Here is a 26666-nt window from a genome sequence, read left to right as displayed (position 1 = left end):
TATTGGAGCAGTATGGGTTTATCTGAACTGTGAGTCTTTGTTAAACTAAAAATGTGCAACAGCGAGTGTGAGTTGGATAAACTGAGCCAGAGCGCAGCAGAGGTTGGGCTGCAATAGAGCGAGGATCCTGCAGGACCTTAAAGTTCCTTTATCACTAAAGAAGAACTGGTGCCAGGACAAAAAAAAAGTCAATAGAATCCTCCAAACAGTACTCTTACATTTAAATTCACAGATTTGATGGTGATGCATACTTTGCGCCTGGCGGGAGCAGGGCTATTCATCACGGCGGCTGGGAGAGTGGAGGGCCGGGGAGGGGAGGGAATGGGGGGGAGGCTGTCCACGGACTCGGCCACCTTGATTAATGTGATTTGATCTTGACAGTGGACCCCTAATTCATCAAGACCTTGATCTAGCTGTCGCTCCCCCCTGCCTGTGCCAAATTCACCTAATTACAGGAACATTGCGCAGCAAATTAAGTGCGGTGTCATTTGTCGCCTGGTGCAGCACTTTATTATAGACTCGTGGCAGCGTGTCAGAGGTCCCCTCCTTGATTGTTTAACATGACATCTCCGCGCCGTCCCCTTTATCATTGTTTGCATATACCGTAATGAGAGGGCTGGTTATTTTGTCAAGCCTGTCATAAAAAGCAGCCGAGGGGACGCCTCCTTTTTTCTTTCTTCTTCCACCGGATACCGAGGACAGCTTTTCTTCCTCGCCATCGCCGGCAAATGACAGTGAGGCGAGGAAGATGCAGAAGGCGGCAGGAGGAAGCACTCAGGGGAGAGCACCTCCTCCTCCTCCTCCTCCTCCTCCTCCTCCTCCGTCTGGAAACCACCGTCACAGTTTCAAGATCTGAAGGCAGATCTGTCACCGGCCTGGACGCTGTAACTCAGATCTGGAGTTTACAGAGTTCTGGGCCAAGAAAGGAACTTTTTCCTGTACAAGACACTTTCACTGACGCCTGTGTTGTTAAAATTGGACTGGTCTCACTGTCCTGTCTAAACTTTGTCCTCCGCAAACAAAACAAGATTTTCTGTTTTAGTGACAGGAGCCTGAACTCAAAGGACTTTAAGTTCGCAGACTGAACACACCCCATCATCTCTGTCCAAATGTCCATCGCGTTTACGTACAAATTCCTGATCTGGCAACGCTGAGAAATGGTTTCAGAAGCTTCTTAAGTTTCCGTTTTGAGCTCTGGATTTCTGGATGGACTTGTGCCATGAACATTTTTGAAGGATGTGTAACTGTGGGCTGGTGCCCATCGCGTCCTGGTTCAGACCAGCTCTGTTCTTTTATTTTTCTGAGCTCATCCTGTTTCCAGAAACAAGAAACTGAAAGCTCCACTATCAGCTTGTTAAAATCCCTCAGTTTATTTTTGCCATTTGCAAAGAATAAACTCAGTTTCTGAGAGTTTTCAGATGATGGTTTTTTTTTTTTTTGTGCATATAAAAAATTTAGACTCTTCAAACTGGGGAGTTCTTGCTGAGAATCTCCATCCAGCTTCAGCTTCGAAGACAGAACTGAGGATGAAATGATTTTTTAAGGAGGCCATGAGTCGCAGCTCTCTGATCTGTTTGTTTGTATCTGGGTCATTTCTTCCTCTGCATGGGGGGGGGGCAGCACACTCATAAACCAACAGTGGGAGTTTACTCAGCCACACACCGGACGGCGTGATTTATCTAAATCAGAGAGCTCCCTGAGCCCGACACCGGAGACGAGACTCACTGTCACACTGTAATTCATCTCCGGTGTCACAGGCAGACTCACACTAACACACACACACACACACACAAATGCTAAAACTGCACATATTTTCATGTTAGACAATACATTTCCAAATATATCTGGGAGAAAAAAAAATTACTATAATTTCACTGACTCATTCATCATCTAAGGTCAAATGTCCCACTTCAACGTGAAGATTGGACTGAGTCAATAAAACTGCAGGAAGAAGCAAAATTTAAATAAGAAATCATCAGTGAATCTCTAAGAAAACATGATTAGCTGGTGGAGCAAACGTCATTAAAGTGTATGAGGAGCAAACGTCAGGGACGAAACAGCAGCTTTTAAAGTCACCACGGGAAAAACTTCAATCCAGGAACATAAGAAACAAACAATAGTGAGGGTTTATGTTTTCATCGCGTTGCTGTGACTCAGTCTGAGTCGACCATAAACTCATACACCTCATTAATGGTACTGATATCATGTTAGCACCTGCTACACTCAAACGGCAGTAAAAAGAAGAGAGAATAAGGTCACGTCTGACTCGAGGTGTGAGAGGTGGCGCCCGATTTACTTCCTAAATAAACATCACATGGGAAGAACAGTGTGAGACACTGCGGCTATTCCAACCCAGCGTTCCTACTGTGGATGATTTAAAACGGTGCAGAGAGATCTGAAAGGAAACACACATTTAAAATCAACCTGTAATCTGTATTTTTAAATAGCTGAGGACAGAATCCACCACAGGCTGACAGACAACACAACTTAAACACAGAATAATATTGTCCCTCAAAGCTAAACCAGGTGTTTGTTACTGTAAACAACAATAAGGGGCCTGTAAACTTAACAAACCTGTTCCAAACCTCAACATCACAGAACTGACTCATATTTCAACAGCGATTTGTTTCGACACGTTTTGGAAGGAATGTACACACATCGTCTGCAAATAGCGCATCAGATCAGAAAACAGTATGAAGGATCTGGGAGGAACGATCACAAGGAATGAGCAGAGACAAGATGAGACAAGAGGGGTCCTTTAAAAGGGTCCAGGTCAGAGTCAGGAACACTCAGGGGTGGTAGGGACTAGTAGCATCCAGGAAGGAAGTTGGTGATGAAGTCGACACAGGCGAATGTCCAGGGTACAAGAAACAGGTAATCAGTTCTTAAAGTCATATATATGCTGCATCTCTGACCAGGCCACCAGTCCAGAGGGGGAGTGTTAGAGCCGTCTCCACCAAGCTCCCTGAACAAATGACTGTTGAGGTTCACAGACTCTCAGTCCTATACGAGACAAGTTCAAAAAGCCTAAGAGACGTCAAGAAGAAGAATCCAAACACCAGAAACCACATCTGTCATTATCTGTCAGAATATGAGTATTATCTAACTTTCTTTCTGAACACAAACAAGGTGTCAAGCTCCAGACTGGACAGACAAAAGCCGGTCTGGGATGACAGTGAATTTCCGCCCCTGCAGGACCGCTCCCTCCTGTGTCAGCCTCCCGCCCGGCGCCAAACCAGGACACGCTCTGAAGGTTTAGCATTGTGTTTGGCCAGCGCCACGAGGACGCCAAATAAACTGAGCCACAGCCAGCCGCCTTCCTGAATATCTAAATATCAGACGATTTATTCACCAACAGCACTCCCCCCGTGTGGCCTCGGCTTAAACGAGGCTTTCAGGCTGAAATAGTCCTCATGATTCTGTGATGGTCGGAGGAGCTTGTTATCATGGTAAACAAACCCCGTTCGACTGGATTCAAAGACGGGCAGAACTCACCTGCAGGCGCTTACATGATGAGAACATTAATTATTAAAACAGATGGAGGCGCTGATTATGTTTTTAGGGGGAAAATCAGATCATTATCTACACGGAGAGAAAGAACAACATTGCCTCACTCATGATGCAACCGTCAGTCCTGCACCTTATTAACGGGAGAGAAAGGATTTGCTAAACACTGAGGAGATTCATGACTTGAATTCACTCGAACTGGACAGAAAATACTCAAAATATTTAATAGTTTTAAACAAAAACATTATTCTTATCGGTCCTGAAAAACTTCCTCCCTTTACATGTAAGTTTTTGCTGACAGTGTAAAACTCAGTCTAGTTAAATTTCTTTCTCAGCACAGATTTTTTTGTGATGTTTTTTGCATATAATGTGTCAGACCCGCTGGGAAAAAAAAAACACTACACCTTCCTTATCAGGCTCATCTTCCAAAAACCACAAACGTCCCGTGGATGACCCCAGAGTCTTGTCTCTCCAGACGAGCCAACACCGATAAACGACACCGACAAACGCCCCGTGGATAGAAGAGTAATCTGTAGAGCTGGGTGCCCACCAGACAGCACTTCCCTCCTCCCTGTGACCCCGAGCTCACCCCCTTTCTCTGACTGTACCAGATCAAAAGCCCGACCGAGGAACCGGGATAGACGTGATCTCACTCCCAACGCCGGCTGTGTGGACGGTGCGGCGGAGGCTGACGGATCAGCTCCTCGGATAGATTACTCCAGACACTCGCCAGAGGAGTTCACACGTGTGAAGGTGCTGCAGGTGGTCGTGTCAGAGCGTGCTTCATGCAGAATTCAAGGTGGAGTTTTTCAGGATTTAAGGGATGTAAACGATCCAGCTTCAGGATGTTTACTATAGATAGGTTCTCCATTAATGTGCAAAAAACCCATCTAGAGACCAAATGTAGATCCCTCCGCCACTGAAAATAGTCCTCAACAAATGCACAACTTGATGCTGTTCGATAAACACAACAAAAGAAATGACTGAGCCTTTGCTTTGTAATGAAACTACACATTTTAAATAGGAACCAGTGAGCAATACAATAAATAACAATCGGCCTTATCTGCTTTGACCTGAACTCTGTATTTGGGATTATAAAAGGCCTCAGTGTGGATTTCTGCTGTTCCTACACATCACATTGTCGGGCCACTGCTGTTTACACTCAGTGCATTTCTATGTTTACTCATCTGTGTGTTTGTTGCCTGTTGGTTGGTGTCTGTGTTTTCTGCAGGTGCACAGACCCGGGTCCTAAAAACCTTTACAACAGGTTTCCCTCAGTACTGGTGTCCAGGCTGAAAAACATGTTCAACATCAGTTTCTGTTTGTTCCTCTTGTCCAGCCCTGCAGGTTTGGCCGGCAGCCCCGTCATCTCCGACATCTCCCTGATCCGCCTCTCGCCCGCCGCGGTGGCAAACGGCGACTCCCCCTTCAGCCCGCCTCACCCGTACGTCAACCCTCACATGGAGCACTACCTGCGCTCTGTGCACGGCAGCCCCACCCTGTCCATGATCTCCGCAGCCAGAGGACTGAGCCCGGCCGACTGTAAGTTCACCTGTCCAGTCACAGTCAAGGTTTTATCTTAGAGCAGGATAGGAGACCAGAGGAAATGTCTTATTTTACTGATGCAAAGCGTAAGAATCGCAGCACACGTCTGTGGTAGTCCTGAATTTTTGCAGGAAAGGGGACATCAGTCAAAAACGACAGTAAGTAGGAAATTGAATAAAGCAGAACACACAAACACTATTACATGAATTGGCCTCACAGTGGAAGAACTCTGACCTGTGCTCCCAGGTGGTTCACACAGACAGGAGACCTTTTCAAGAAAAACTGTGCTTGCAAATGCTCGTCCACCCCCAAAATGCACCGGGACGCGATGACAACTCTTTCCTCAGAGCTGAATTACAATAACAGACTGGAGCGCGGCGGCAGGACGAGATATAAATCTTCTTTTACAGTCTGTCAGTGGTAATGTGGCAGTGCCTTTAAACTTAAATAAGCAGCCACGCCTGAGATCTGGCCGTGATGAAGCCGAGCAGAAAGAGAAGAGATTTGTGGTGGAGGGGAATGCAAATAGCTCGGTGAAAGACGAGGCCTTGGCTTTGAAAACGCAGGCAGTGGGTTTTTGTATGTTCCAGCTGAACTTTTCTTTTTCCCACAAACTGTCAACAGTATCTAGTCTTGACCTGGAGTCCTGTTTTTGAAATTAAATTATTATTTTTTTTAATACCCAAACATTTCAGTCTTTTTTTCACCTCTTGCTTTGCAGCTCCTTCTGTTCTCCGTCTTATTTTCCCACACGGTTTCATTTGATTAAGAAAAATGCTCTGGCATTCATCTACCTCCCCCCAGTCACTCCGAGATTCTTAAGGTGGAAATGTGATCCTTTAAGGGCAACTGCTTCACCTATGAAGTCACCAGCAGCAGAGCGTCTGCTCTCTGTCCCGTCCTGATCCCTAATGTCGTCTGAAACAACACTTCAGACTCAAGGGCGGGAGCTAGACTCGCTGAAACAAGGGGGGGACATTTGATTTGCAGACCGGCGTCTTCAGGAGCAAACACAGGGGTGGAAAATAATTCCTGTCAGTATAATCGCTGCTGACACTCGTGTGCAGATGTTAACACCAGCACAGGACAGACTCTAGGCAAAGAACTCCTAGAAAGGACGCCAAAAACTATGAAATCATGACTCAAGGTGTAATAAACCAGAGTTAAGGTCCATTTCTGCTTTTATGTTATGTTATTTCAGCAGAAAGGAGCTTTGACCTGCTGAAAAAGACTTTGTGAAGAGACTTAAGGTCTGAAAGTTAAAAATACTTTAACTGATGCAGGAATAAAACTTGATCAGACACCTTTAAACTGCAGTGTCTGACGAAGAGATGCTGAAACAAAAACTGCAGCTCAACATCAAACCATTTTCCTTAAGAGACTGAGGAAGCTGTGGGTTTGGGGGGTGGAGGCGCCTGCACAGACCAGTGCACATCAATGACCCCACCCCACCGGGGTCTCACTCCGTTCAATGGTTGTCTCAGCAGGAATGTTCCCTCTCCCCCTTTTCTCCCATCATACCTGCACCCCTCTATTCTCCCTTTAGTCCTTCCAGCTCACCCCCTCCTCCCTCTCTCCTCCTGCAGTGGCCCATGAGCATCTGAAGGACCGCGGACTGTTTGGACTCCCTCCCCCTCCTCCCGGGGCCAGTCCGGCTGAGTACTACCACCTCATGGCCAGCCACCGGAGCCCATACAGCGAGCTGCTCATGCAGGGGGCCGGGGCCACGGCAGGGTCCCACCTGTCTGAGTACATCACCCCCATTGATGGTGAGTAACTCCGGAAGCAAATAGGTTCCACCTGGGAAAGTTTGATGCTGTAAACTCTCAGAAGTCACAAAACTGTCACCAAGTCTGCTGCTCTATGAAGCCTTTTAGCCTCTTTCAGCCTCTAGTTTTGGTTTCAATGCACATTTACTGTCTGTTTCAGCTCAGACTCAGTGTTTCCACCAAGCTCTTATAAAGTCACTGGCCATGACCTGCTCAGCAGCAAACAGACTGGTGAACATAGTGGATCATTTAGCAGCTAAAGAGCCAGGGATTTCCCTCAGGAGGTGGTGGAGACCAAACCCAGAGCTAAAACACAGGAAAATTAAGTTTAGCCTGTTTTGATGGCAAATATCTTCCAAATTACTTTACTTCTATTCAGTTCATAATTCAACAAAGCAAAGATCAGCTGAGTTGATTAACAGATAAAAATCAGACCAGACCAAAAACCAAACCAGACCAGACCAAAAAAAAAAAAACAAAAAGAAAAAACAAACAAAGGCTGCAGTTCATGTTACTGCCACAAACACTTTAATAGTGTTAGGTGCAGAAATAAATGATGGTGAATCTGAGGACAGTGATGCAGATGCACCAGTAAAGGACAATTTCACAGTTTTTCTGAAGCAAAGGCAGCAGCCTGTACCCAGGATGTGTCCGTCTCCAGCAGCCCACCCTGCTCTGTCCAATCAGCTGCTCTGACACTGATTAGGGAGAATGAAATTCCCAACAAGGCATCAGGTCCAGGTGGATGATGAAACAAAGATCACAGGAGAGGCGTATAAATAAAAAAGCCTTGTATACATTTTTCATGTCAAACAACTTCAAACGGCCTTCAGGTATCGGCTGCACAATGTTTCTCCCTGCTGAGCTTCTGCCAGCGCTTTTCCATAAACATCGAGGAATTACTGTGCCACTGTGACATTTCAGCGCACGCCATCACAGGGCACGTTACAAAGCAGGTATATTTGATGTAATGAGCGTCTACTTTGATCCAGCGCTTTGCTCTGCACCTTAAAAGGTGTGGGGGGGGGGCTGTTCCTGATGAGGAACTCCAAAAACTCCAACATCATCTGCCTCATCTGTGTGTGATGCACAGATAGACACATTGTGCAGCCATCACTGTGGTTCACTCTCATAGAGTTTCCTATGCAAACCTACAGGGAAATGCTCTTTTTCACACGTTATGCAGCTCTGGGTTAGTCTGACCCCACAGACTGTTGCCAGTGACATACTTTGCTCTGTGCAAATGAATGAGAGTCTGAACTGGGATATTATCCTTGGTTTATGAAGCATGCAGGTATTGAATAGGACTTGGTAAGAATAGATCCATGTGGCCCAGACTGAAACTACATAAATGTCGAGCAGCATTTTAATTCGAAACCTCAGGACATAAAGGTTTCAGCTCAGGAAGGTAAAAGCAAAACCAAACTGGCTGGTAACACTGAAGATATTTAGGCAGTGGACTACCAGTCAGTGGACTGGTGCAGGCCAGCCTGGGTTAAGCCCTTCCCCGAGGTTCAGCAGACAGAGACCGGGTTGTGAATGAGCCTGCTGTGTTGTGGTGTCCGAGGCCAAGTGTGCTGTGGGGAATGACGGCAGGCTGCCAAAGCGTGAAGCCGGCCTGCCGGGCTCACTAAAGCTGTCATAACTTAGTTTCCAGCTGTCCTCGACACTGTGCAGGCGCTGAGGCCAAAACTAACGGAAAGCACGTTTGGCTCTGTCTCGCCAAAAAGTCACTGTTTAGTTATTCACTGAAAGTGTTGGTTGAGGCCGTGAGCGAGCAGCAGAAATCATTTTACCTGCCAAGTGCGGCGTGTTTGGATATTTGAAACTGTGGACGAAGCTGAGGATTAATTTGTTCCTCTGTGAAGACAAAGAAAAGCTGCATCTTTGACAAACCTACACAGAAAAACTCTAAAGAGTCTGATAAAACGACACTAGAAACATGTCCAAGACCTTTTCTGTGTCGCATTCCTCAAACCCACCTCCAGCTCTCGGTGTGTAATATACGAGCCAGTGCTGGAGCAGCTGCAGGGCAGGTCAGCCACTCAGCAAAGCACCGTTAAACCTTTATAGTCAGGTGAGGTCGACGGGCTGATTTACCGTCCCCGTCACCAGCACGTCCACACGGAGCTGAGCTCAGATCGGCCTCTGCAGCACATCACTGTGTAACTGTCATTTCAATACAAAGCGGCTGGACGCGGCGATAGATCACCTTTGACTAAAAGGCTGAAACATCCACGAGTCGATTTTCCTGCCGAAAAACCAGCAGCTGCCCCAAAGTGGAGGAAGATCTGAATTTAAGTTAAACTTACTGAAGTACAGCTGTGAGGGACGTGTTCCTTAGTTATCCTGTGGTCTAATCATCAGCTCAGGGAGTAAATCAAATATATTCTGCGTAATGTGCTGCCAAACGTTTTGTAAAATGATCAGCGATGCAAAGCTGCTGCGGGTTTGAACCTGCAGCCCAGACCAACCAGAGCCTGCAGCACACACACTCCAAAGCACCCAGCCCCCCAGCGGCCGCTCCGATATAAATCACAGTGGAGGGGTGAGGCGGGGGAGTCGAGCCGAGCCAAGTGGCACATTAATAAACACATCTCTCCAGAGGTGAGAGGAAATAACAGAGATGAATATGGCTGCCAGACCTGAACGGCTTCGTCACGAACACCCCCCCCCACACACACAGCATCACCATCAACCTGAGCTACATCCCAACTGGAGCTGCCTAAATGTCCAAATTAGCGTCCCATGACACCAGTCCCCACATGGTAATGTGTCTGGTAATAAACCTCGACATCCCTCGAGAAACCGGCACTGACGTTTTCCTCCCCTGCTGATTTGTTATATCACGATTCAAATTCCATACGTCCCAGGATAAAGACGACCCCCTCTCCTCTTCAAGTCTCCAAGCGCCAATTTCTAAACACATAGCATATGTTGGAGATTTGTACTGGAGGACGGACTTAGAGAGACCGTTTGAGCCCCGTCATTAAGGACGGCAGAGAAAGCAAACGGAGGAGACGACACACAAACTCCTCGTGGTACAGGAATGAACTCAACGTGGGGGCACTTGGTTTCCTGAGAGCACCAGACAAGAAGTGAAGGGTTGATCTGTGCCAGATGTGGTCTGGATCCTGCTGGTTCTTTGTAAAGCGATCAACAAAAACTGTCTTAATGCTGACAGCCCGGGGCAGCGTTCACTCAGACTGACTGCAGCGTGTTCACATTTGTCTTAGCACTAAAGAGCGAGGCCTGATTTTAAATTTCATTTCAAAGGCAGCACTTAGGGGGCTTAGTCTTCTTCTTCTCTCTTTTCCTGAGGCACCGTCGTACGTCCTGGCACATCACTGCCACCAGCTGTCGAACAGTGGAAACACAGCTCGTCCATTTACTATTTACTATCATAAATTAATGACAACCAGCCTCCGTCTGAAGAGAAGAGATCTCAGATAATTTGTCAGTGTTGTTGGCTGGTTTCTAAACAAACAGGAAGTTTAGAGACCAAACTGTTCGGTGTCCCCGCTAGTTCAAGAATTTAAATTACAAGTCCAGGTCTGAATTTACATTCTGGAGCTGAGATCGATGGCGTCGCTCTGCATACTTTTCCTCGCAGTTGAAATCAATTCTCTGTAAATTGCCCTCATTTAACATGGTGAAGTACAACCCAGCCTGTGTGATGTTTATCTGAAGTAATTACAGGGAATTATTGTGGGAAGATTGATTAGTTACGTCTGAATCCTAATGGGGTCGGCACATGTGGCCAGATGTCAGAGCAGCACAGCTCCGTCTGCGTTTTTACAGCGAAGAGTTTAAGGTGGTGTCTTTCATCGACTGCCTCCACTTTCAGCTTCGTTTCAGCAGCGACACAAATCAGATGTCTGCCACACCGTTCACCACATGATGACAACCTAACGCTGACGATTTGTATGTGCACAGGTGACATCCAGCAGCCAGGTAGCTCAGCTTAGCACAAGGAATGAAAACTGTGTCGACCCTCCCCGAGACTTCAGTAATATCCTCTGCCAGGCCCAGTTTCCATCACTGAACTAACCGCTCCCCGTATTAGCTTGTGAATCATTCTCCAGCTCCTTTTGATAGAGCTGTTCTGAGTCCATGGGGTCCGAGTGTCGCGGTGAGGCTGCGGTGGCATCAATCACGTCGGCCCCAGCTGGGCCACAGACTTTTACCGCCTCCATCCTGGAGACGACACAGCGACTGTCAGGAATCATTCGTTTAGATCGAGAGAGTTTAAAGTCTCAGAGATGAGCGGGATGTGGGGTCAGGATCACCTGATCCCTGTGGAGACCTTTGTACATTCACACAAATCCATTTTCTAGACCCCGATTTCTCCTTAATGTTGTTTAAGCACATGACAGAGATGGTAAAGTCTTTGGTCCAGACAAATATCTAGAAAAACTAAAATCACTGAGCTGCAGTCAGTCAGTTTGAAAAGAGACTAGAGGTCTAATGATCTGTTTCACACCTGTCCACCAATCATCTGCTGACTCACCTGTGTGTCCGCAGTGTCTCGGTTCTCCAGCCCCAGACTGACGCCCAGGCTGAGCAGGAAGAGAGCTCTGTCCATCTCGCCGCTGTCCGACGCCAGCATCGACCTCCAGACGATGATCCGCACCTCGCCCAACTCCCTGGTGGCCTACATTAACAACTCGCGCTCCAGCTCGGCCACCGGCAGCTCCTACGGACACCTGTCAGTCGGAGGACTCAGGTAACTCACCTGCGGAGGCAGAGACGGTGTGTTAAAGACTTCCTGACACAGCCGTTTGCTGACTGAGTAAAGTTATTCTCTCTGAGCTTCAGCAGCCTCCAGCACTAACAAACCACAGCACTGAGTCCAGCACAGGTGTGTGTGATGACCACCTGCTCCACTCACCTGATTGGTGCATTTTGCCTTATTTCTTTTTTTTCCTGTCCCGCCCCTTCCTGCTTTTTGTTTTTCTTTTCCTGTAGCTTTATTTGTTGTCTCCTCTGCCTCCTCCCATCTTAGTTTATTCCTCTACCTCCTTTCTTCCTTTTCCACCTCAGTCATTAATTCCCATCATCTACCTGCATTTTCCTTCGCTTCATCCGTGTTTCTTCGTTTTTCCAAATCAGTGTTAAATTCCTTGAGACCTCATTTCCTTCCCTAGCCGCTTCTTTCCTTCCTACCTCATTTTTTAGATCCTTAACTCCTAATTTCCTTCCTTACATCTCGACTTTCTTTCTCTTACTCCTACTTTCCTTTTCCCATGTCTGCCTCCTCATTTCTTTGCCAGTACGATGTGAATTTGACCATCAGGTTTGCTTCTCCTGTTCCTCCCTGCAGCCCGTCCTTCCCCTTCCCTCACCCCATCAACCCCATGGCCTACCAGCAGCTCCTGTCCCAGCAGCGGGGGCTCAGCGCCTTCGGCCACACTCCGCCCCTCATCCAGCCGCCGCCCGCCTTCTCCAGCCGCCAGTCGGGCCTCGGCCTCTCGCCTCTCCCCACGTCTGCCCACAACAGTGACCTGACGTCCAAGGTAAAGACACACACGTCAAACATTTCTTCTTATTATTCTTGGACTGAATATTTTAGATTTTCAAATCCAAGTCTGACACATTAACATTAGATATTAGCAGCTACATTTCCACAAACTCCAAAGGGCAAAATAAAACTTGTTTTCAACCTCTGCTCCTGTTGCTCGGACAGCTGTGGGATAATGTTCACATGGGAACGAAGTTTTGAAAATTGGGTTTTGTTTAGTTTCCACACTCAGGATGATTCAGCCTCTTCCATTGTTGAGGATTTTGGCTGAAGGAAACCCCCGTTCTGCTCTCCAGGGATGCGGTCCTGGACGCTGAATCAAATATTTAACCAAACCTGGAATTTTGCTGCTGCAGTTTCCAGCTGTTTGTTCTCCGAGGGGACTTTGTTTGCTGCCGCTGCCTTTTGATGTCGTTGCCATCGCCTCCCTCTCTGGGTCACAGTGCAGCGTTGTTATGGTTTGTGGCGTCGACCCCAACACGTGCAGTCAGCGTGTGCAGTTTCCCCTCGGAGGCAAACTCTCAGTGGGGGAGACGGGCTGGAGGAAGAGCCATCATTTCCCTCCACCCACACAGTCCCAACCTGCCGTTTGTCCCTCGCCCTGTGAGCGAGCGGTGTAATCTGCAGCTCAGACTGAAATTACAGATGGTAAAAAGGTCCACGAGGGCACGGGGAGGTGGAGACCACGTTTCTCATACAGTTACCGACGAATCGTCCGAGGCCTGATGCACATTTCACGGCTCAAACCGCAAAGATTTTGACACCAAGTCCTCTGTCTCCTCAGAACCCAGGCGGCGACCCGGCAGTGAGCAGCACAGTCGACCCCATGATCACCAAAAGGTCAAAGGTCAAGAGTGAAGCGGAGGGACTGAGGCCATCGTCTCCATGTTCGCCGGTATGAGAAATAAAATCTCTGTCATGTTACAAATTCACCGTGTTAAACCTTTATAGTTACACTGTGTGCACTGTCACTTTTTAAAGGAAGTCTGGTGCTGTTTAAAAAATGCTGAGGAATTTAGACTTTAGGCCAAATATGCAAATTTGCATCCAAAGTTTTGAAAACAGGTATTTTTCTTGAAAAGTTGGGGTTTTTCTTGGACGTTTTTGTCAAGTGAGGAAGTGAATTTTTGGGCAGTGTCGACGTTTGCAGGTGAAGAAATCCTGCATGTCTCTTTCCGCTGCTCGGTCTGCGCCCTGATCCATGACGGGACTCGGGGCCCCAGGGAGCGGCAGCCTCCTGTGACCCCCTTGTAAAACACATCTCGGAGGAAGAAAAACTCCACATGATAAGAGCTTTGCATCCATTCGTTTGGCTGCTTCCCGCACCCGCACCCCCTCCCTGGCCACAGTAAACTGTGCCAGAGCACTTCATTTTCATGAAATATTGGCTGGGCTTTATTGTCATCTGAGGAGCCTTTTTCTCTTCCTTTTGACAAATTTGCGGCTCCTCTCCGATAGCGAGGCAGGTTTGGGCTTGATGCATGGGGACGGCGCGGCACGCAATCGTCCTGGGGCCACCAGAATTGATGAAGATAGCGTGCGTGGGGCAGAGACAAACATGCTGCAGTAAGCATGTTGTGTGTGTGTGTGTGTGTGTGTCTGTGTGTCTGTGTCTGTGTGTGTGAGAGAGAGAGAGAGAGAGAGAGAGTACAGTAAGCCGGGTGGGACGAGCTACATGTCAGTTTCTGTCTCACCTGTGCATGTGTGCACATCCGTCTTTGTGAGGACAATCTGAGTTTTCGACTGTGAGAATATTTTTGGAAACATGGGGACAAAAAAAATTAGGACTTTTTTTTGAAAAGTAAAGACGTTTTTTAAAAAAAACAAGCACATTTTAAAAAAGTCGGGATAATATTATAGGATGGAGACAATTCGCAAACTGGATAGTCGAATTATTTTTAATTAAATGCAAAAACACTTTGAGAAAACTTGAATATTTCTGGAAAAATCAGTGACCAGTGATGTTTGGGTTTGAATTTTAAATTGAAATGAAATCTCAGTAAACTAGGTCCAGATTAAGTTTGTGGAAAACATTAAGTGACATTACGAGCAGAGACGTTTAAATGTCTGTTTCTTACGGTCGGGAAAGAAAAGCTCTGCAGAAAAAAAAGCAGCAGATCTGTCGCCACCTGTTGAAGCCGAGTCCTGACCTGCAGTCCGACTCCCGTCATCACACATGATGGTGTTCTGTTGTTTGACCCAGCAACACAAAGTTCACATGGTGACATTTTGTGTTTGCTTCGTTCACACTGAAACATGAGCTGTAAACGCGTGTGTGTGTTGGACTTTAGTGAACCATGAGGCTTGAATCTGTAATTTACTGTCGTCAGTGCTCACATCTGGTAAAGCACAGGAACAAACAGCTGCAGATGAACCCTAACAGCTGTATTTTAGACCTGACTCGTGCTCTGTCCTCTAACGTTTGATCTGGGCCCCGAACAGAACCATCACGGCAGCTTATTGGACCTGAAGGACGACGTGGACCGGGACGAATGTAAACAGGAGCCGGAAGCCGTTTACGAGACCAACTGCCACTGGGAGGGCTGCAGCAAGGAGTACGACACCCAGGACCAGCTGGTCCATGTAAGTTGTCTGACATCAAACAGACCTCACCTGCAAAAACATCTTGGCAGTGTCAAAATATCCAGCACAAGATCAGACAGTGGGGTAAGAAAAGTAAACCGTCTACAAAGCTGCATAAAAACCAGATTAGTACAAAACATATCACTTTAAAACTAGGATCAAATACTTGATACGATCGCACAGAAAAGTTCCTGAAACTGGCTCAGCTTCTTATTGATGCAGCATGAAATGTGCACAAGTTTCTCAAGCTGCTTTATGGCGACTGCACAGACAAAGCTGGTCTAGGGGCCAGTTTTCTAAAGTCTAATGCAGGTACCAGAGTGTACCAGCGTGCACGGACAGGACGTGTCAGTGGACACGTTTCTGCTCTGCAGCGTCACTCAGGCGACTTTGCTGAGCTTTTCCTGCTAACACAGCTCATATATATCCTCAACATATCCTACAGTAGGTCTACAATAAAATCTTTGAATATCTCTAATACACTGCTGCTGTTTGGGCCACTCCAGGTTCTGGAGACACCTCGGTGCTGATTAGAAAGAGAGTTTTTGTGGATGCATGTTTTCAAGTCTTCCAACCGGACCTGCAGACCATCATCAGCTTCACTTCTTTCCCATCACAACAAGCAAAGTGTGGGTTAAAAGCTTCTTAAGCATTCCACACATCCACCGAAGCAAAGCGGGAAAAAAGGGGGCGGGCCGAGGGGATTAGTGATGGTCTGGGGGGCCGGCGGGGGCCCGCTGCCTGTCATTCATGCAAGTCCCATTCTTCTTTCTGTTTGGAGAAAATCTCACATAAACCACGACGCTGCTGCTGCACGTCTGGGACTGTTTTCAGACCCTTAAGGCTGCACCGTGTGGCACCGCTGACCAGCAGCGTCTTATTGTGCACATAGTCCAGATGCTCTGATGTGACTCCGGTAAACAAACGAGACTGTGGTCGAGATAAATGTCACCGCTTCTTTTGCAGTTCTACTGTCTTCTACTAATTAAGACCACATTTCCCATAAACCCCATTAACTGGTTCAGCTGGTTTTCTCTTAAATCTAAAGACTGATTCTGTTTGCTTTGGGAAAACAGCGCCCTCTTTCTTGCCACGAAGCGATTTGTTCAGCGTGGCTCAAACTTTGCTGCAGACTGTGTGAGGACAAGGCCTGTGTGAGGACAAGGCCTGTGTGAGGACAAGGCCTGTGTGAGGACAAGGCCTGTGTGAGGACAAGGCCTGTGTCTGCACAACTTTAACTGAGTAAAAACAGGTTTTTGCATTGCAGCTTTCATTTGGGCTGATGTAAAGACTCCACGAGTCTTAATTAGTGCGACTCGGTGCTGCAGCCTTCCTTTGAGATTCACACAACACTAAGATGGATTTCTACAGAAAAATCTGGGCGATAACAACATGAGAGCCTCTTAGTGGACAAGTCTCTCCAGAAAACCTCTCATTTCTCTGTGTGTGTGTGTGTGTGTGTGTGTGTGTGTGTGTGTGTGTCCCACAGCACATCAATAATGACCACATCCACGGCGAGAAGAAGGAGTTCGTGTGCCGCTGGGAGGACTGTTCGCGGGAGCAGAAGCCCTTTAAAGCTCAGTACATGCTGGTGGTTCACATGCGCCGACACACTGGGGAGAAACCACACAAGTGCACGGTGGGTAACGGATGGCCTCAGCGCCCCCGCGGGCCCCCGGAGGGTGGCAGCTCACGCTCCCTAAACATTCCTGCATCCCCACAAAACACACACACACACACACACACACACAACTGAGCTGCCAGCTTTGTTTCTAATTTACTCCCTGCTGATTATAGAAACACAGAAACCTGCAGCCCAGGATGGTAGAAACAGCAATAAATGACGTTTAGGCACCTGGTCAATACATTTAGTGACACATCATTTATATAACTAGAGACAAAAAAGAAGCGAAATACCCGCAAATGATCATTTTAAGTGCAGATTCACCTGCATAAACTTCATCTGGATTCAAAAAAACATCTTATATGTTTATGGTTCAATAACTGTCCGAACAAATGTCCTTTTCTGCTCCTCCGTAGTTTGAGGGCTGCTCCAAGGCCTACTCCCGCCTGGAGAACCTCAAAACCCACCTGCGCTCCCACACCGGTGAGAAACCGTACGTCTGCGAACACGAAGGATGCAACAAAGCCTTCTCCAACGCCTCGGACCGAGCCAAACACCAGAACCGGACACACTCTAACGAGGTACGAGACACTTCAACACCCGTCCAACACACACACACACACACACACACACACACACACAACCTGCAGAGTGTGACAGGAGTTTACCTTCATCCTCAAACTCTGGACCACAACATTTTAATTATTAATGTACTTTATATTTGAAGCAGCACCAGAGGGTCATCAAGTAGGTCTGCAGACGTTTGCCAGTAAACAATGAGGTGTAGACATAACGAGCTCGACGGCCCACGATGCATTAGGGTGAATCAAAATTCTGATCACACCCTGGTTTAATCAGTACTTCGATTCAAGACTACGTACTTCTGCGAGTCCACAGACACAAACCTGTGTGTCTCTCAAACACATTTTTAGATTCAAACAATTAATTTTCTACAAAGCTTCATTCTCAGTTTGGAGATGTGTGCACTGCATCTACCGTCATAGTCTTTTAACGCCAAGAAATCCAAAATTCAAAGAAAAGTCTGAATTTAACAGGAGCTCTTCATTATATTGAGGAGCCTGAACCACTTCAGTGACTGTCTGTGGATTTCTTTTTCTGCAGAAACCCTACGTATGTAAGATTCCCGGCTGCACCAAGCGCTACACTGATCCCAGCTCTCTCAGGAAGCACGTGAAGACCGTCCACGGCCCCGAAGCCCACGTCACCAAGAAACAGCGCAGCGACGTGCCGCCCCGGCCGCCGCCGCCACCTCCCAGGGAGAATGGCGAGAACGAGACGGGTCCAACAGAGAGAATCCAGAGGGAGGGCAAGATATCGGACAACAGCTCCCCCAGAGGCGTGGAGGACTACCTGCACGTCAAATCCATCAAGACAGAAAACTCTGTGGTGAGAGCTCAGAAAAGCACACGAGAAAAAGCGAAACTGAAATATTTGTACTGCACCAGGATGAAAGCCAAGTCGAACACCTGTTTTCTTGACATTAAAGCAACAGCAGGTTTACAAACCAACAGAGTGAGATAAAAAAAAAAAAAACACTAACTAGCCTGTTCTGCCTTTTTTATAACTGCACTTTGTCAACAGTTTTAGACCATCAGTCCAAAAACCTTTCTTCTTTCTTCTAACCTTTCTTCTGCCTGATCTCTCTTTTCTGACTTTCCTTACTGGCAGACCTTACTAAGGTGAGTCCACCTACCGATTGTTACACTGTCTGTCAGCATGCATCGCCATCTTTCGCCATGTTTCATGCCTACATGAGACAAATCCAGTAAAAACCAGGGAGGACGTGCTCTGATCCAGCAGAAACGCATCTACTGTCAGCCATAAAGCGAATCGACCTGTTTGAACATTATTTTTCATCATCATCTGCAGCAGGATTGACGCCGCATGCCATCCAAGACACCACGTGCATCACTTTTCCTCGACAGGCGGTTTAAACCTGCAGTGGAGACCAATCAAACAGCCCGAGAGCCTGAACCTGATAAAAGCCACTCCAGGATTAATATTCAAACACTGGGAATTGGTGCCAGAGCCAGACATCAAGCAGCGAATACGTTGCAGTCTGTGATTTAGACGGATATAACCTCTATAACCATTATTGTCCTCAGAAAGAGAACTGGTACCTCCCATTTACAGGTCCCCCGAAATCAGAAAATATAAGAAAATGACTGCAGGAACATTTAGGTCCTAACATTTAAGACGTTTGACCTCAATTAGTCATTTTAATAAAATAAGAAGAGGCAGGAATGTGGATAATTAGCAAAGCTTCATTTTCACCTAAATGTAAAAACACTCAGAGCTCAGTTTCTGGAGAAAGAAATGTGAGCCGGGCGCTCGGGCTCCCGCAGCCTTTCATCCTGCCCATTTCTCATTCACAGACAGACTGAGCTGGTCTGTAATCTGTGCTGCACCCCCCACCTCTTCAGCCCATCCCAGAAAACACTCATTATTTACAATTAAGCTGGGGGAGGATAAAAGACTTGCTGTTCTTTGTGCCATGTTAACTGCTGTTCCACTTTTGTTCTAGTAAAGACAAACAGATTGTTAGGACAAGAAGTTGCATCCTGCAGCTTCGCTCATGCTCTTTTTTTTTAATCTTGTTCACTCTCTCTCTTCCTTTTCTGCACTTCCTGCATCATCCCCTCTGTCTCCTCGGGCTCTTTCCTCTCTCCTCCGTCCTCCCATTCCTCTTTCCAGATGTATCAGTCCAGCCCTGGCGGTCAGTCATCATGTAGCAGCGAACCATCACCACTTGGCAGTGCCGCCAACAATGACAGTGGAGTAGAAATGGCGGCGCACAGCGGGGGAAGTCTGGGGGACATCAGCGCTCTGGACGACCTGCCCTTTGTGGAGTCCCTGGGCTTCTATGATTCCGGCGGTGAGGTTGGGGTGGTGGGTCTCCACATCCGAAAGCAGCTTGGCACCAGCCAATGCCTGGAGCATCTGAAGAAGCAGAAGCTGAAGACAATGAGGGATTCATGTCGGTGGGCCGGCAACCCAACACCCCCGGTCCTCGGCAACAAACTGCCACCCATAACAGCAAGAGGTGAGTAGGAGGAGCAGGAAGTGTCCTTTTGAGAAAATATCAGACTCTGGAGTCTTAGAGGTTCCAGTTATTTCACCGGCTAGTTGCTATTTTTGTCTGCAGTTTGGTGCTGCCAAGTCAGTGAGAAACCAACATGTTATCTGTTCATCCACAGGGTCCCTCATGGAGAGTCCAAGTATGGGTGGCGGTCCAGTGTCCTTCCCTGGTCCATGTTTGGGTGAACTGAGCTTGGGCAAGATGACTCTGCTGGGAAACCTTTCAGAGCGCCGTGACAGCACTTCCAGCACCCTGAGCTCAGTTTACACCCTCAGCCGCCGCTCCTCAGGCATCTCCCCCTGCTACTCCAGTCGACGCTCAAGCCAGACGTCGCAGTTCGGCGCCAACCGCCCCAGCAACGTGAGCTCTGCTGACTCCTACGACCCCATCTCTACAGACATCTCACGGCGCTCCAGTCAGGCCAGTCAGTGTGGGGGAGTTAGTGGAGCTGCAGGAGGGTGTGAAGGAAGAGGCCTATCCAACCCCCTTAGCCTGACCCCAGCCCAGCACTACCGCCTCAAGGCAAAATATGCTGCTGCCACAGGGGGTGCACCACCTACCCCTCTTCCATTCATGGACCAAATGTGTCTGTACAGGGACTCCCAGGAAAACCCCACCATTAACAGGGGTCTGCCTTCCAGGCAGTACAGCAGCTACACCAGGCAAAGCTTGATGCCCCATGAGGTTCCGCCTAACATACCCCGCCGAGCCAGCGACCCTGTGAGGCGGGTGGCCATGGACCCCCTCAGCCAGCCACAAATGCAACGCTACAGCAGCATGGGCACACTGAGCGGAGGCGTGACCGTGCAACCCCGGCCCCCTCCTGCAACAGACCGCCGACATTCATCCCAACAAGGCTGGCCAAGATCGGAGGGTCTCCACCGCTACCCACACAGCCTGCACCCACCCAGCATTTCAGAGAATGTGGCAATGGAGATGTTGACGGGTGAAATCCCAGAGCAAGACCTGAACCTGCCTGACCTCAGCACTGAAAATGTAGACACAACCAACAGACTTTCAGCTGGTCATCAAGGTTTCCAAGGAAACCTCAATCTGCAGCAGCAGCCGCGCTATCAGAGAAGGATGGCCGTCACGAGTACCAACATGAACCTGCCCGTTCAGGTTCTGAGTCCAGAGCACCAGATGTGTCCATCGTCACCAAGGGGCAGCAAGGCCACCTTACCCGTTCAGCGGAACAAAGTCTCTGTGGGACTCAGGGGTGCCAGCCAGCATTACTCCAAACTACAGGTCCAGGGGAATCTGGCTGTCCTCCAGCAAAACCAGAACTTTGGATCTTTTCACAACAATCTCAGCTCCAACCAGCAGATGACTCAAAACCTTCCAAACCCACTGCAGCAGATATGCAAACAGCTGAACACTGAACCAGGAGCCAACTGTTTCCAGCAGCTGTCAAACCTCAATGAAGCAACTGGTTCCCAGTACAGGTTCAACGAAGGCATCGGTCTCTATGATAAGAATGGAAACACCACTTATCCTCCTTATAATCTCACCCCAGCAGTCAGGGGCGGCACCAGCTGCAAACAGGAGCCCGCTGACATGGACACTGCTGACATGCACTTTGCTGATGCTGGATTTCAGCCTGTGCAGGTTAAAATTGAGGACTGTGATCACTCTATCATGATTTCTGATCAGCAGAACTTTGCTATGAATCCTTCACAAACTGGGAATCAGAGTTATCTCCAGCCAAGACCACCAACAGAACCAAAGTCTCTAAGCGGCCACCTTTCAGGGCCAAAGGTGGTGCAGCAAATAAGTAATTCCAACCCAGATGTGGCTTCCACATTATCCAGTCGTGGAGTTTTAGGACTTCATTGCAGCAACAACTCTAATGACAATACCATGTACTACACAGGGCAGATTCAAGTATTTGAGCCCAACGGGAATTTGGACCACCATGTTTCTCCTTTGGTGAATGTACCTCCTTTTGAAAATGATCCAAGCAACAACAGGGCGCCCAGGACTGTGGACTCAAACGCAGCACTGGAGCAGGTGCAGATTGACTTTGACAGCATGCTGGATGATGGGGATCATTCCAGTCTCATTTCAGGAACCTTGAGTCCCGGTCTGCTCCAGAACTTGACGCCGAGTTCTTCTCGCATGACAACACCCAGGAACTCGGTCACTCTGCCTTCGGTGCCGACGGGGACGGGGAACATGGCCATCGGGGACATGAGCTCCCTGCTGACGGCTCTGGCAGAGGAAAGCAAGTTCCTAGACCTGATGTCTTAGCCACATGTCCCAAAAACCCCTTTGGCCTCCCCCAGACTGAAAACTGATGAGTTTGTGCCAAAAAGCCTCTGCAGCGTGTGACTCCTGTTCCCTTGTATAGTCTCATTTCTTAATTATTTAAAATGGTAATTTTCTATATTTTTTTTAAAGGCAATAGTTTTGTTTTGGTTTTTTTTTTGCCTTAGGTAGCAAACATCCTGTAAAGAGCAGAATCCTTCCAGATGTTCAGTTGACTAAGTGCCTGGCTCAGCCGAAACACGAGTGTAAACCTGCTAAATGTCTGATCATCCAAACTGTCAATGATATGATTTTATTTTCTGCTCCACATCCCAGCTGCTGTTCTCTGTGAGCCTTGGTTTGATTGCTGCATTGCTGCTGAGATTAACTGTGACATCTCAATGTCAGGCATCAGAGACTTGATCTGTGCCTGCAATTATCAACCCGTGCACTGTGCACGGAGCAGGAGCTTGCACCCCGAAAATAAAACACCTGAAGAGAAACTCGAGCTTTTTCCTTTTTGTACATTTGTTGCACCAGTTTGTTGTGCTGGTTCTATGTAAATACCATTTGTACATTTTTAAGAAATACAATATTGACATTGATTTTTTTAAACTAAGTGTTTGTGTTGTCTTTGTACTGACGTTCATGTCAGGTCGCACAAGAACCAGAAGGTTCAATAAGCAGGTTCTCGTGGACTGAAGGGCCCCTGTTTCTGGTCTAGAGGTTTGTGAAGGGACGAGCACAATGTGCTGCAAGATGAGACATGACAAGGTGCATGTTGGCAGCACAGGGGTCCAGAGTGTTTGGTGTTGGACCTGGTCGGGACCAGCACGTCTGCACCTGTGAGCGAACTAAGTGAAAACCTTTGCAGAATTACAAAGCAACAAAACAAAGGTCAGCAGAAAAGAATCAGCAGAACATGTTTGTCCTGAAAAGTAAAATGAATATAAAGCTTATTAAAACTGACGCTTACACTGACATGTTTGTTGTTGTACACTTTATATTTTACATGGGCACCTTCCTGTGAGCAGCTCAGGCTCAGTAAAGTCCTGCACACATGAGGACCGGTCTCGTACAGCCTGGATCGCCTCCTGTAGGCGGAGCAGTGTTGATTCGCTTCAATAATTCAACAACCAAACTTTTGTCTTTGAAGCCACGATCCTGCTCCCTCTGCCTACAACGCACTTTCCTCCAACCTTTCCTGCTGCACTGAGGCACCACGGTCTTCAGACGCCGCACGGCCTCTTTCAAGGCGCCTTTGAAATAACTTCCCCTGACCCCGTCTTTCCTCGCCGGCAAGAGCGGGGCTGACATCATGTAAATTCTCACTCGGAAGCTGATGAAAAAGGACGCTAACAGGAGGGGAAAGGCTAGAGCCGTGCAGTTAGCCCGTGTGTACTTCAATATTAGCTCTGACAGAGCGGCCCAGAGGACGCCGCCGCTGAAACCACATAAAACAAAGCAGCCGAGAGAGGCGAGGGGTTCCAGGGACGCAGCTCTGAGCGTTAGCAAGAGGAACAAATGATTTTAGTCTGTCAGGGAACTCGGCCGAGGATACGTTTGATCAGGAGCCTGTGATTGCTTTTGCCACTGGAATTCCTTCTTCTCAGAGATGTGAAGTGGGAGAGAAAATAGCCTCAGGCTGTGAAACCCATCAGGCCCCGAACAAGGGGCGGAGATAAGACGTGCAAAGATCAGGCATTAGCAGCACCTTCGTTTACTGATGGAGCCAAATGAGAAAGAGGAAGGATGGATAAATGGAAATACAGGTCCTTAAGTTTTAGACTCCAACCTGAGCTTAAATGAATTCTGGGCAGCACTGACTTAAAGGAAAGGTTTTCACCTGAGATGGTTGAGGTTTATTCTTTAAACTGAGCTGACGATGGAGTCACCATCTGTGTGTCACATCATAAAACCTGTTTTTCTTCTGGTATTTCTTCTTCTGACGTTTATTAAAAGCTGCTTGTGGGAAATGCTGAATTTTATCCTCACACTGTGGGTGCTGGGAGTCAACACAGACCAGAGACCAGAGACCAGTACTGGTCTCAGTGGGGCATGAAAAGATGATGATGTGCTGCAGCAGGTGAAAAGTGGGGATGAGGCGAAGACCAGTGTCCCACATAGTGTCCCCAGTTTGAGATCCCAGAAAGGTTGATATTAATGTGGTAACTTCACTTCAACCTGTGGACTCTCAGTCAGTTTTGGTTTTTTTTTTCTTGGATGTTCTGCTCAGATTTAATCCCAGATCATCAAACTGATCAGCAGCAGATTAAAATCTTTTCCTTCTGTCAGCTTTTGAAAATGAACAGAAACTAAATGACTCCTACAACCAAACCCGCCTCTGCTCCAACGAGGCCTTCAGGCGGAGCAGTAAACAGCTTCAGAGGAGTCGGCGTCTCTCCAGGCTCCGACTTACACAGTCTCTTTGTAAGCTACGGGTTTTTCACTGCACTCGGATGAACCCGCCTGCAGCCTGCAGCCAACACACACACACACACACACACACACACACACACACACACACACAGAGTTTCATCCTAATTTTCAATAGTCCGACTGAGTCTGTTTCAGGAGGCACCTGAGGCCGATAAAGGCCGAGGCTGTGTCACACAGAGGCAGGAGAATCCATCAGAGCTCCGAAGCTCCTGGACTGAATTTCAGGCCCCAGGTCTTTGTGATGAGGAGACCGGAACTGTCGTCAGACGAACACATGAAACTCAGACATCATGTCAGCTTTGTTTTATTTTGTCTCAGCTCTGATTGGAGCTTTTCTAAAGCCTCATTTGCATCTTCTTCTTCTTCTGCGTCAGCCAAATGTTTAGAATTTACAGGAAGTTAATTCTTCTTCTTCTATGGTTGCTCATGCAGCAGCAGCAGCAGCAGCACCCACCACCGGGCGTGGCCTTCTGTGCGGTCAGAATCTCCACGGCTGAAACGATGACATGCGAAGCGGCGAGCGGGCCAACGTGGAGGCCGCCGGCTCCATGAAAGCTGCCAATCAAACCGGCCGACGCAGCGCGACGTGAAGGAGAGCGAGCTTCTCCTCTGACCTCCACCACCCGCTTCCTTCCTCCCTCCGTGTGACACCACATCACACGGCCAGGGCGCTGCATTATGGCGTTATTATTACACATGTGACAGCCTAACAAGGCTCAGTCCCTCCCTCCTCCCCGTGTCAGCGCAGATGATGGATAGTGCACCGCAGCCACTGATGCCTCATTCATTTCTATTAGAGCAATATGTAAATTCCCTCCAGAGCTCAGCCTCTGCCTCCTCAAGCTGGAAGACAACAGTAATTTATGAATCCATTTCAGAAGCTTGTGGTCAAACTGGCAGCTGAGGAGAATCTGACCGGATCTGCCTGCAGAGGAAGGAAAAGTGTAAACACAAATAACCAGACTACGGCCATCAGATGCTGAGGAACAGAGTCCGTCAGACGTCTTAAGGTGTTTTTAAAAGCAGCTCCATGAAGAAATGGATGGATTCACTGCACCTGGTGGCTCCTGTGGGAGAGATGTATTATTAAGGTGCACCTCCCCTCAAGGAGCGAGCGGCGAGGCCCCCGTGTCACCGCCTGCTTAATATTAACCAGTGCCCCCTGAATAATCCTGAGAATATGAGCCTTAAAGCACAGAGACGCTGGTACAGTCCTTTAACGAGACAATCAGGGCTGAGCTGAAAGTTTGGTCATTCGGGCAGTGATGTGTTTTCCTGGAGTTTCCTGAATGCAACGACACGTCGACCTGCGCCGGCGAACGTCGGCAGAGCGGTTTCCAAAGTAAAAGAAGCCGATCCTCAGAGGCCCGAGGTCGGTCTCTGCAGCTGAGGAGGGAGCGCCGGCCTTCGGTGTCATGAACTAATACAACATCCATATTCATGACATGCTCCTATGCAAAATAACATCTGCTTTTCAACAACGTGCCATCTGTTGGAGCCGTTTGGCGTATTAACAGGAAACAACAACAACGAGAGCTTTTAAAAAACAATCGTTTTCGATCATTATCTGTGGTACACACACAGCCTCCATCATTTACGTTACACACACACACACAGGGAGCTGGTTTCTGGTGTGTCAAGGACACTGAGGACAAGAATCGAACCTTTAACCTTTCAGGTTCACACTTTCATTTCATTATTAACGAGTGCTGGAAGAAGTACTCACGGCCTTTACTGCAGTAAAAGTACCACACTGTGAAAATACCCCAGTACTAATTGTTTCTCGGTAAAGGTATTTGAGTATCAAAGTACTCATTGCCCGGTCTGAAGTACTTTATGACCTGTGGGGAGCTTCGTCTGCAGCAAACTAATTCTGAGGTGACACGAAGCAGATGTTGACGAAGTTTCTTGTAACGATTCGACTGTTTAGTCACAGTTTGGACCGAGGGGCAGGAGGTGAAGCGAGCAGAGCCAAAACCCTCCAGCTGAAGGGGGAGTCCAGGTTTCGGGGAGTCATGGATCCCGGCAGCAGCCGAGGGAGGTCAGTGCCGCCACCCCTCTGCTCGCCAGGGTCCTTCAGGTCTCGGCTCTCCGGAGGTTTGAGGATGGAGGTCCTCATTAAAACCTCTCATAGCTGTGCCCTCTCCTCCTCATCAGCCAGTCCACCTTCTCTGAGATTCACATCACTAAACGTACTGTGGGACGGTCCAGGTGTCATCCAGCCGGTCTGTGGACAGCTGGAGGATCCTGATTAGAAAGACCAGATACAGAAAGGCCAGAAACTGGGAGGAGACGTTTCAGAGAAAGACATGAAGTCACTTCTAAATCTGG

The 26666-nt window shown here is 48.0% G+C and overlaps 1 protein-coding gene across 2 annotated transcripts in view; it reads left to right on the top strand.

Moving 5' to 3' along the window:
- The window catches only part of LOC113127470 (zinc finger protein GLI2-like), a 56368-nt gene extending 33612 nt beyond the window's left edge, over window positions 1-22756 (top strand). For both annotated transcript variants that reach the window (XM_026302074.1, XM_026302075.1), the window contains exons 4-14: window positions 4847-5049; window positions 6639-6821; window positions 11346-11547; window positions 12145-12337; window positions 13127-13237; window positions 14785-14925; window positions 16415-16564; window positions 16966-17130; window positions 17672-17956; window positions 19265-19613; window positions 19768-22756. In XM_026302074.1, the coding sequence (XP_026157859.1) occupies window positions 4847-5049; window positions 6639-6821; window positions 11346-11547; window positions 12145-12337; window positions 13127-13237; window positions 14785-14925; window positions 16415-16564; window positions 16966-17130; window positions 17672-17956; window positions 19265-19613; window positions 19768-21899 (4114 nt within the window). In that variant the 3' untranslated portion in view covers window positions 21900-22756. The remainder of the gene's footprint in view (window positions 1-4846; window positions 5050-6638; window positions 6822-11345; window positions 11548-12144; window positions 12338-13126; window positions 13238-14784; window positions 14926-16414; window positions 16565-16965; window positions 17131-17671; window positions 17957-19264; window positions 19614-19767) is intronic.
- Window positions 22757-26666: the final 3910 nt, after the last annotated feature.

The sequence above is a fragment of the Mastacembelus armatus genome, chromosome 2, assembly GCF_900324485.2.
Source record: "Mastacembelus armatus chromosome 2, fMasArm1.2, whole genome shotgun sequence".
Lineage (NCBI taxonomy): Eukaryota > Metazoa > Chordata > Actinopteri > Synbranchiformes > Mastacembelidae > Mastacembelus > Mastacembelus armatus.
The sequence above is the reverse complement of the archived record's forward strand: the minus strand, read 5'-3'. Positions and strand labels throughout refer to the sequence as shown.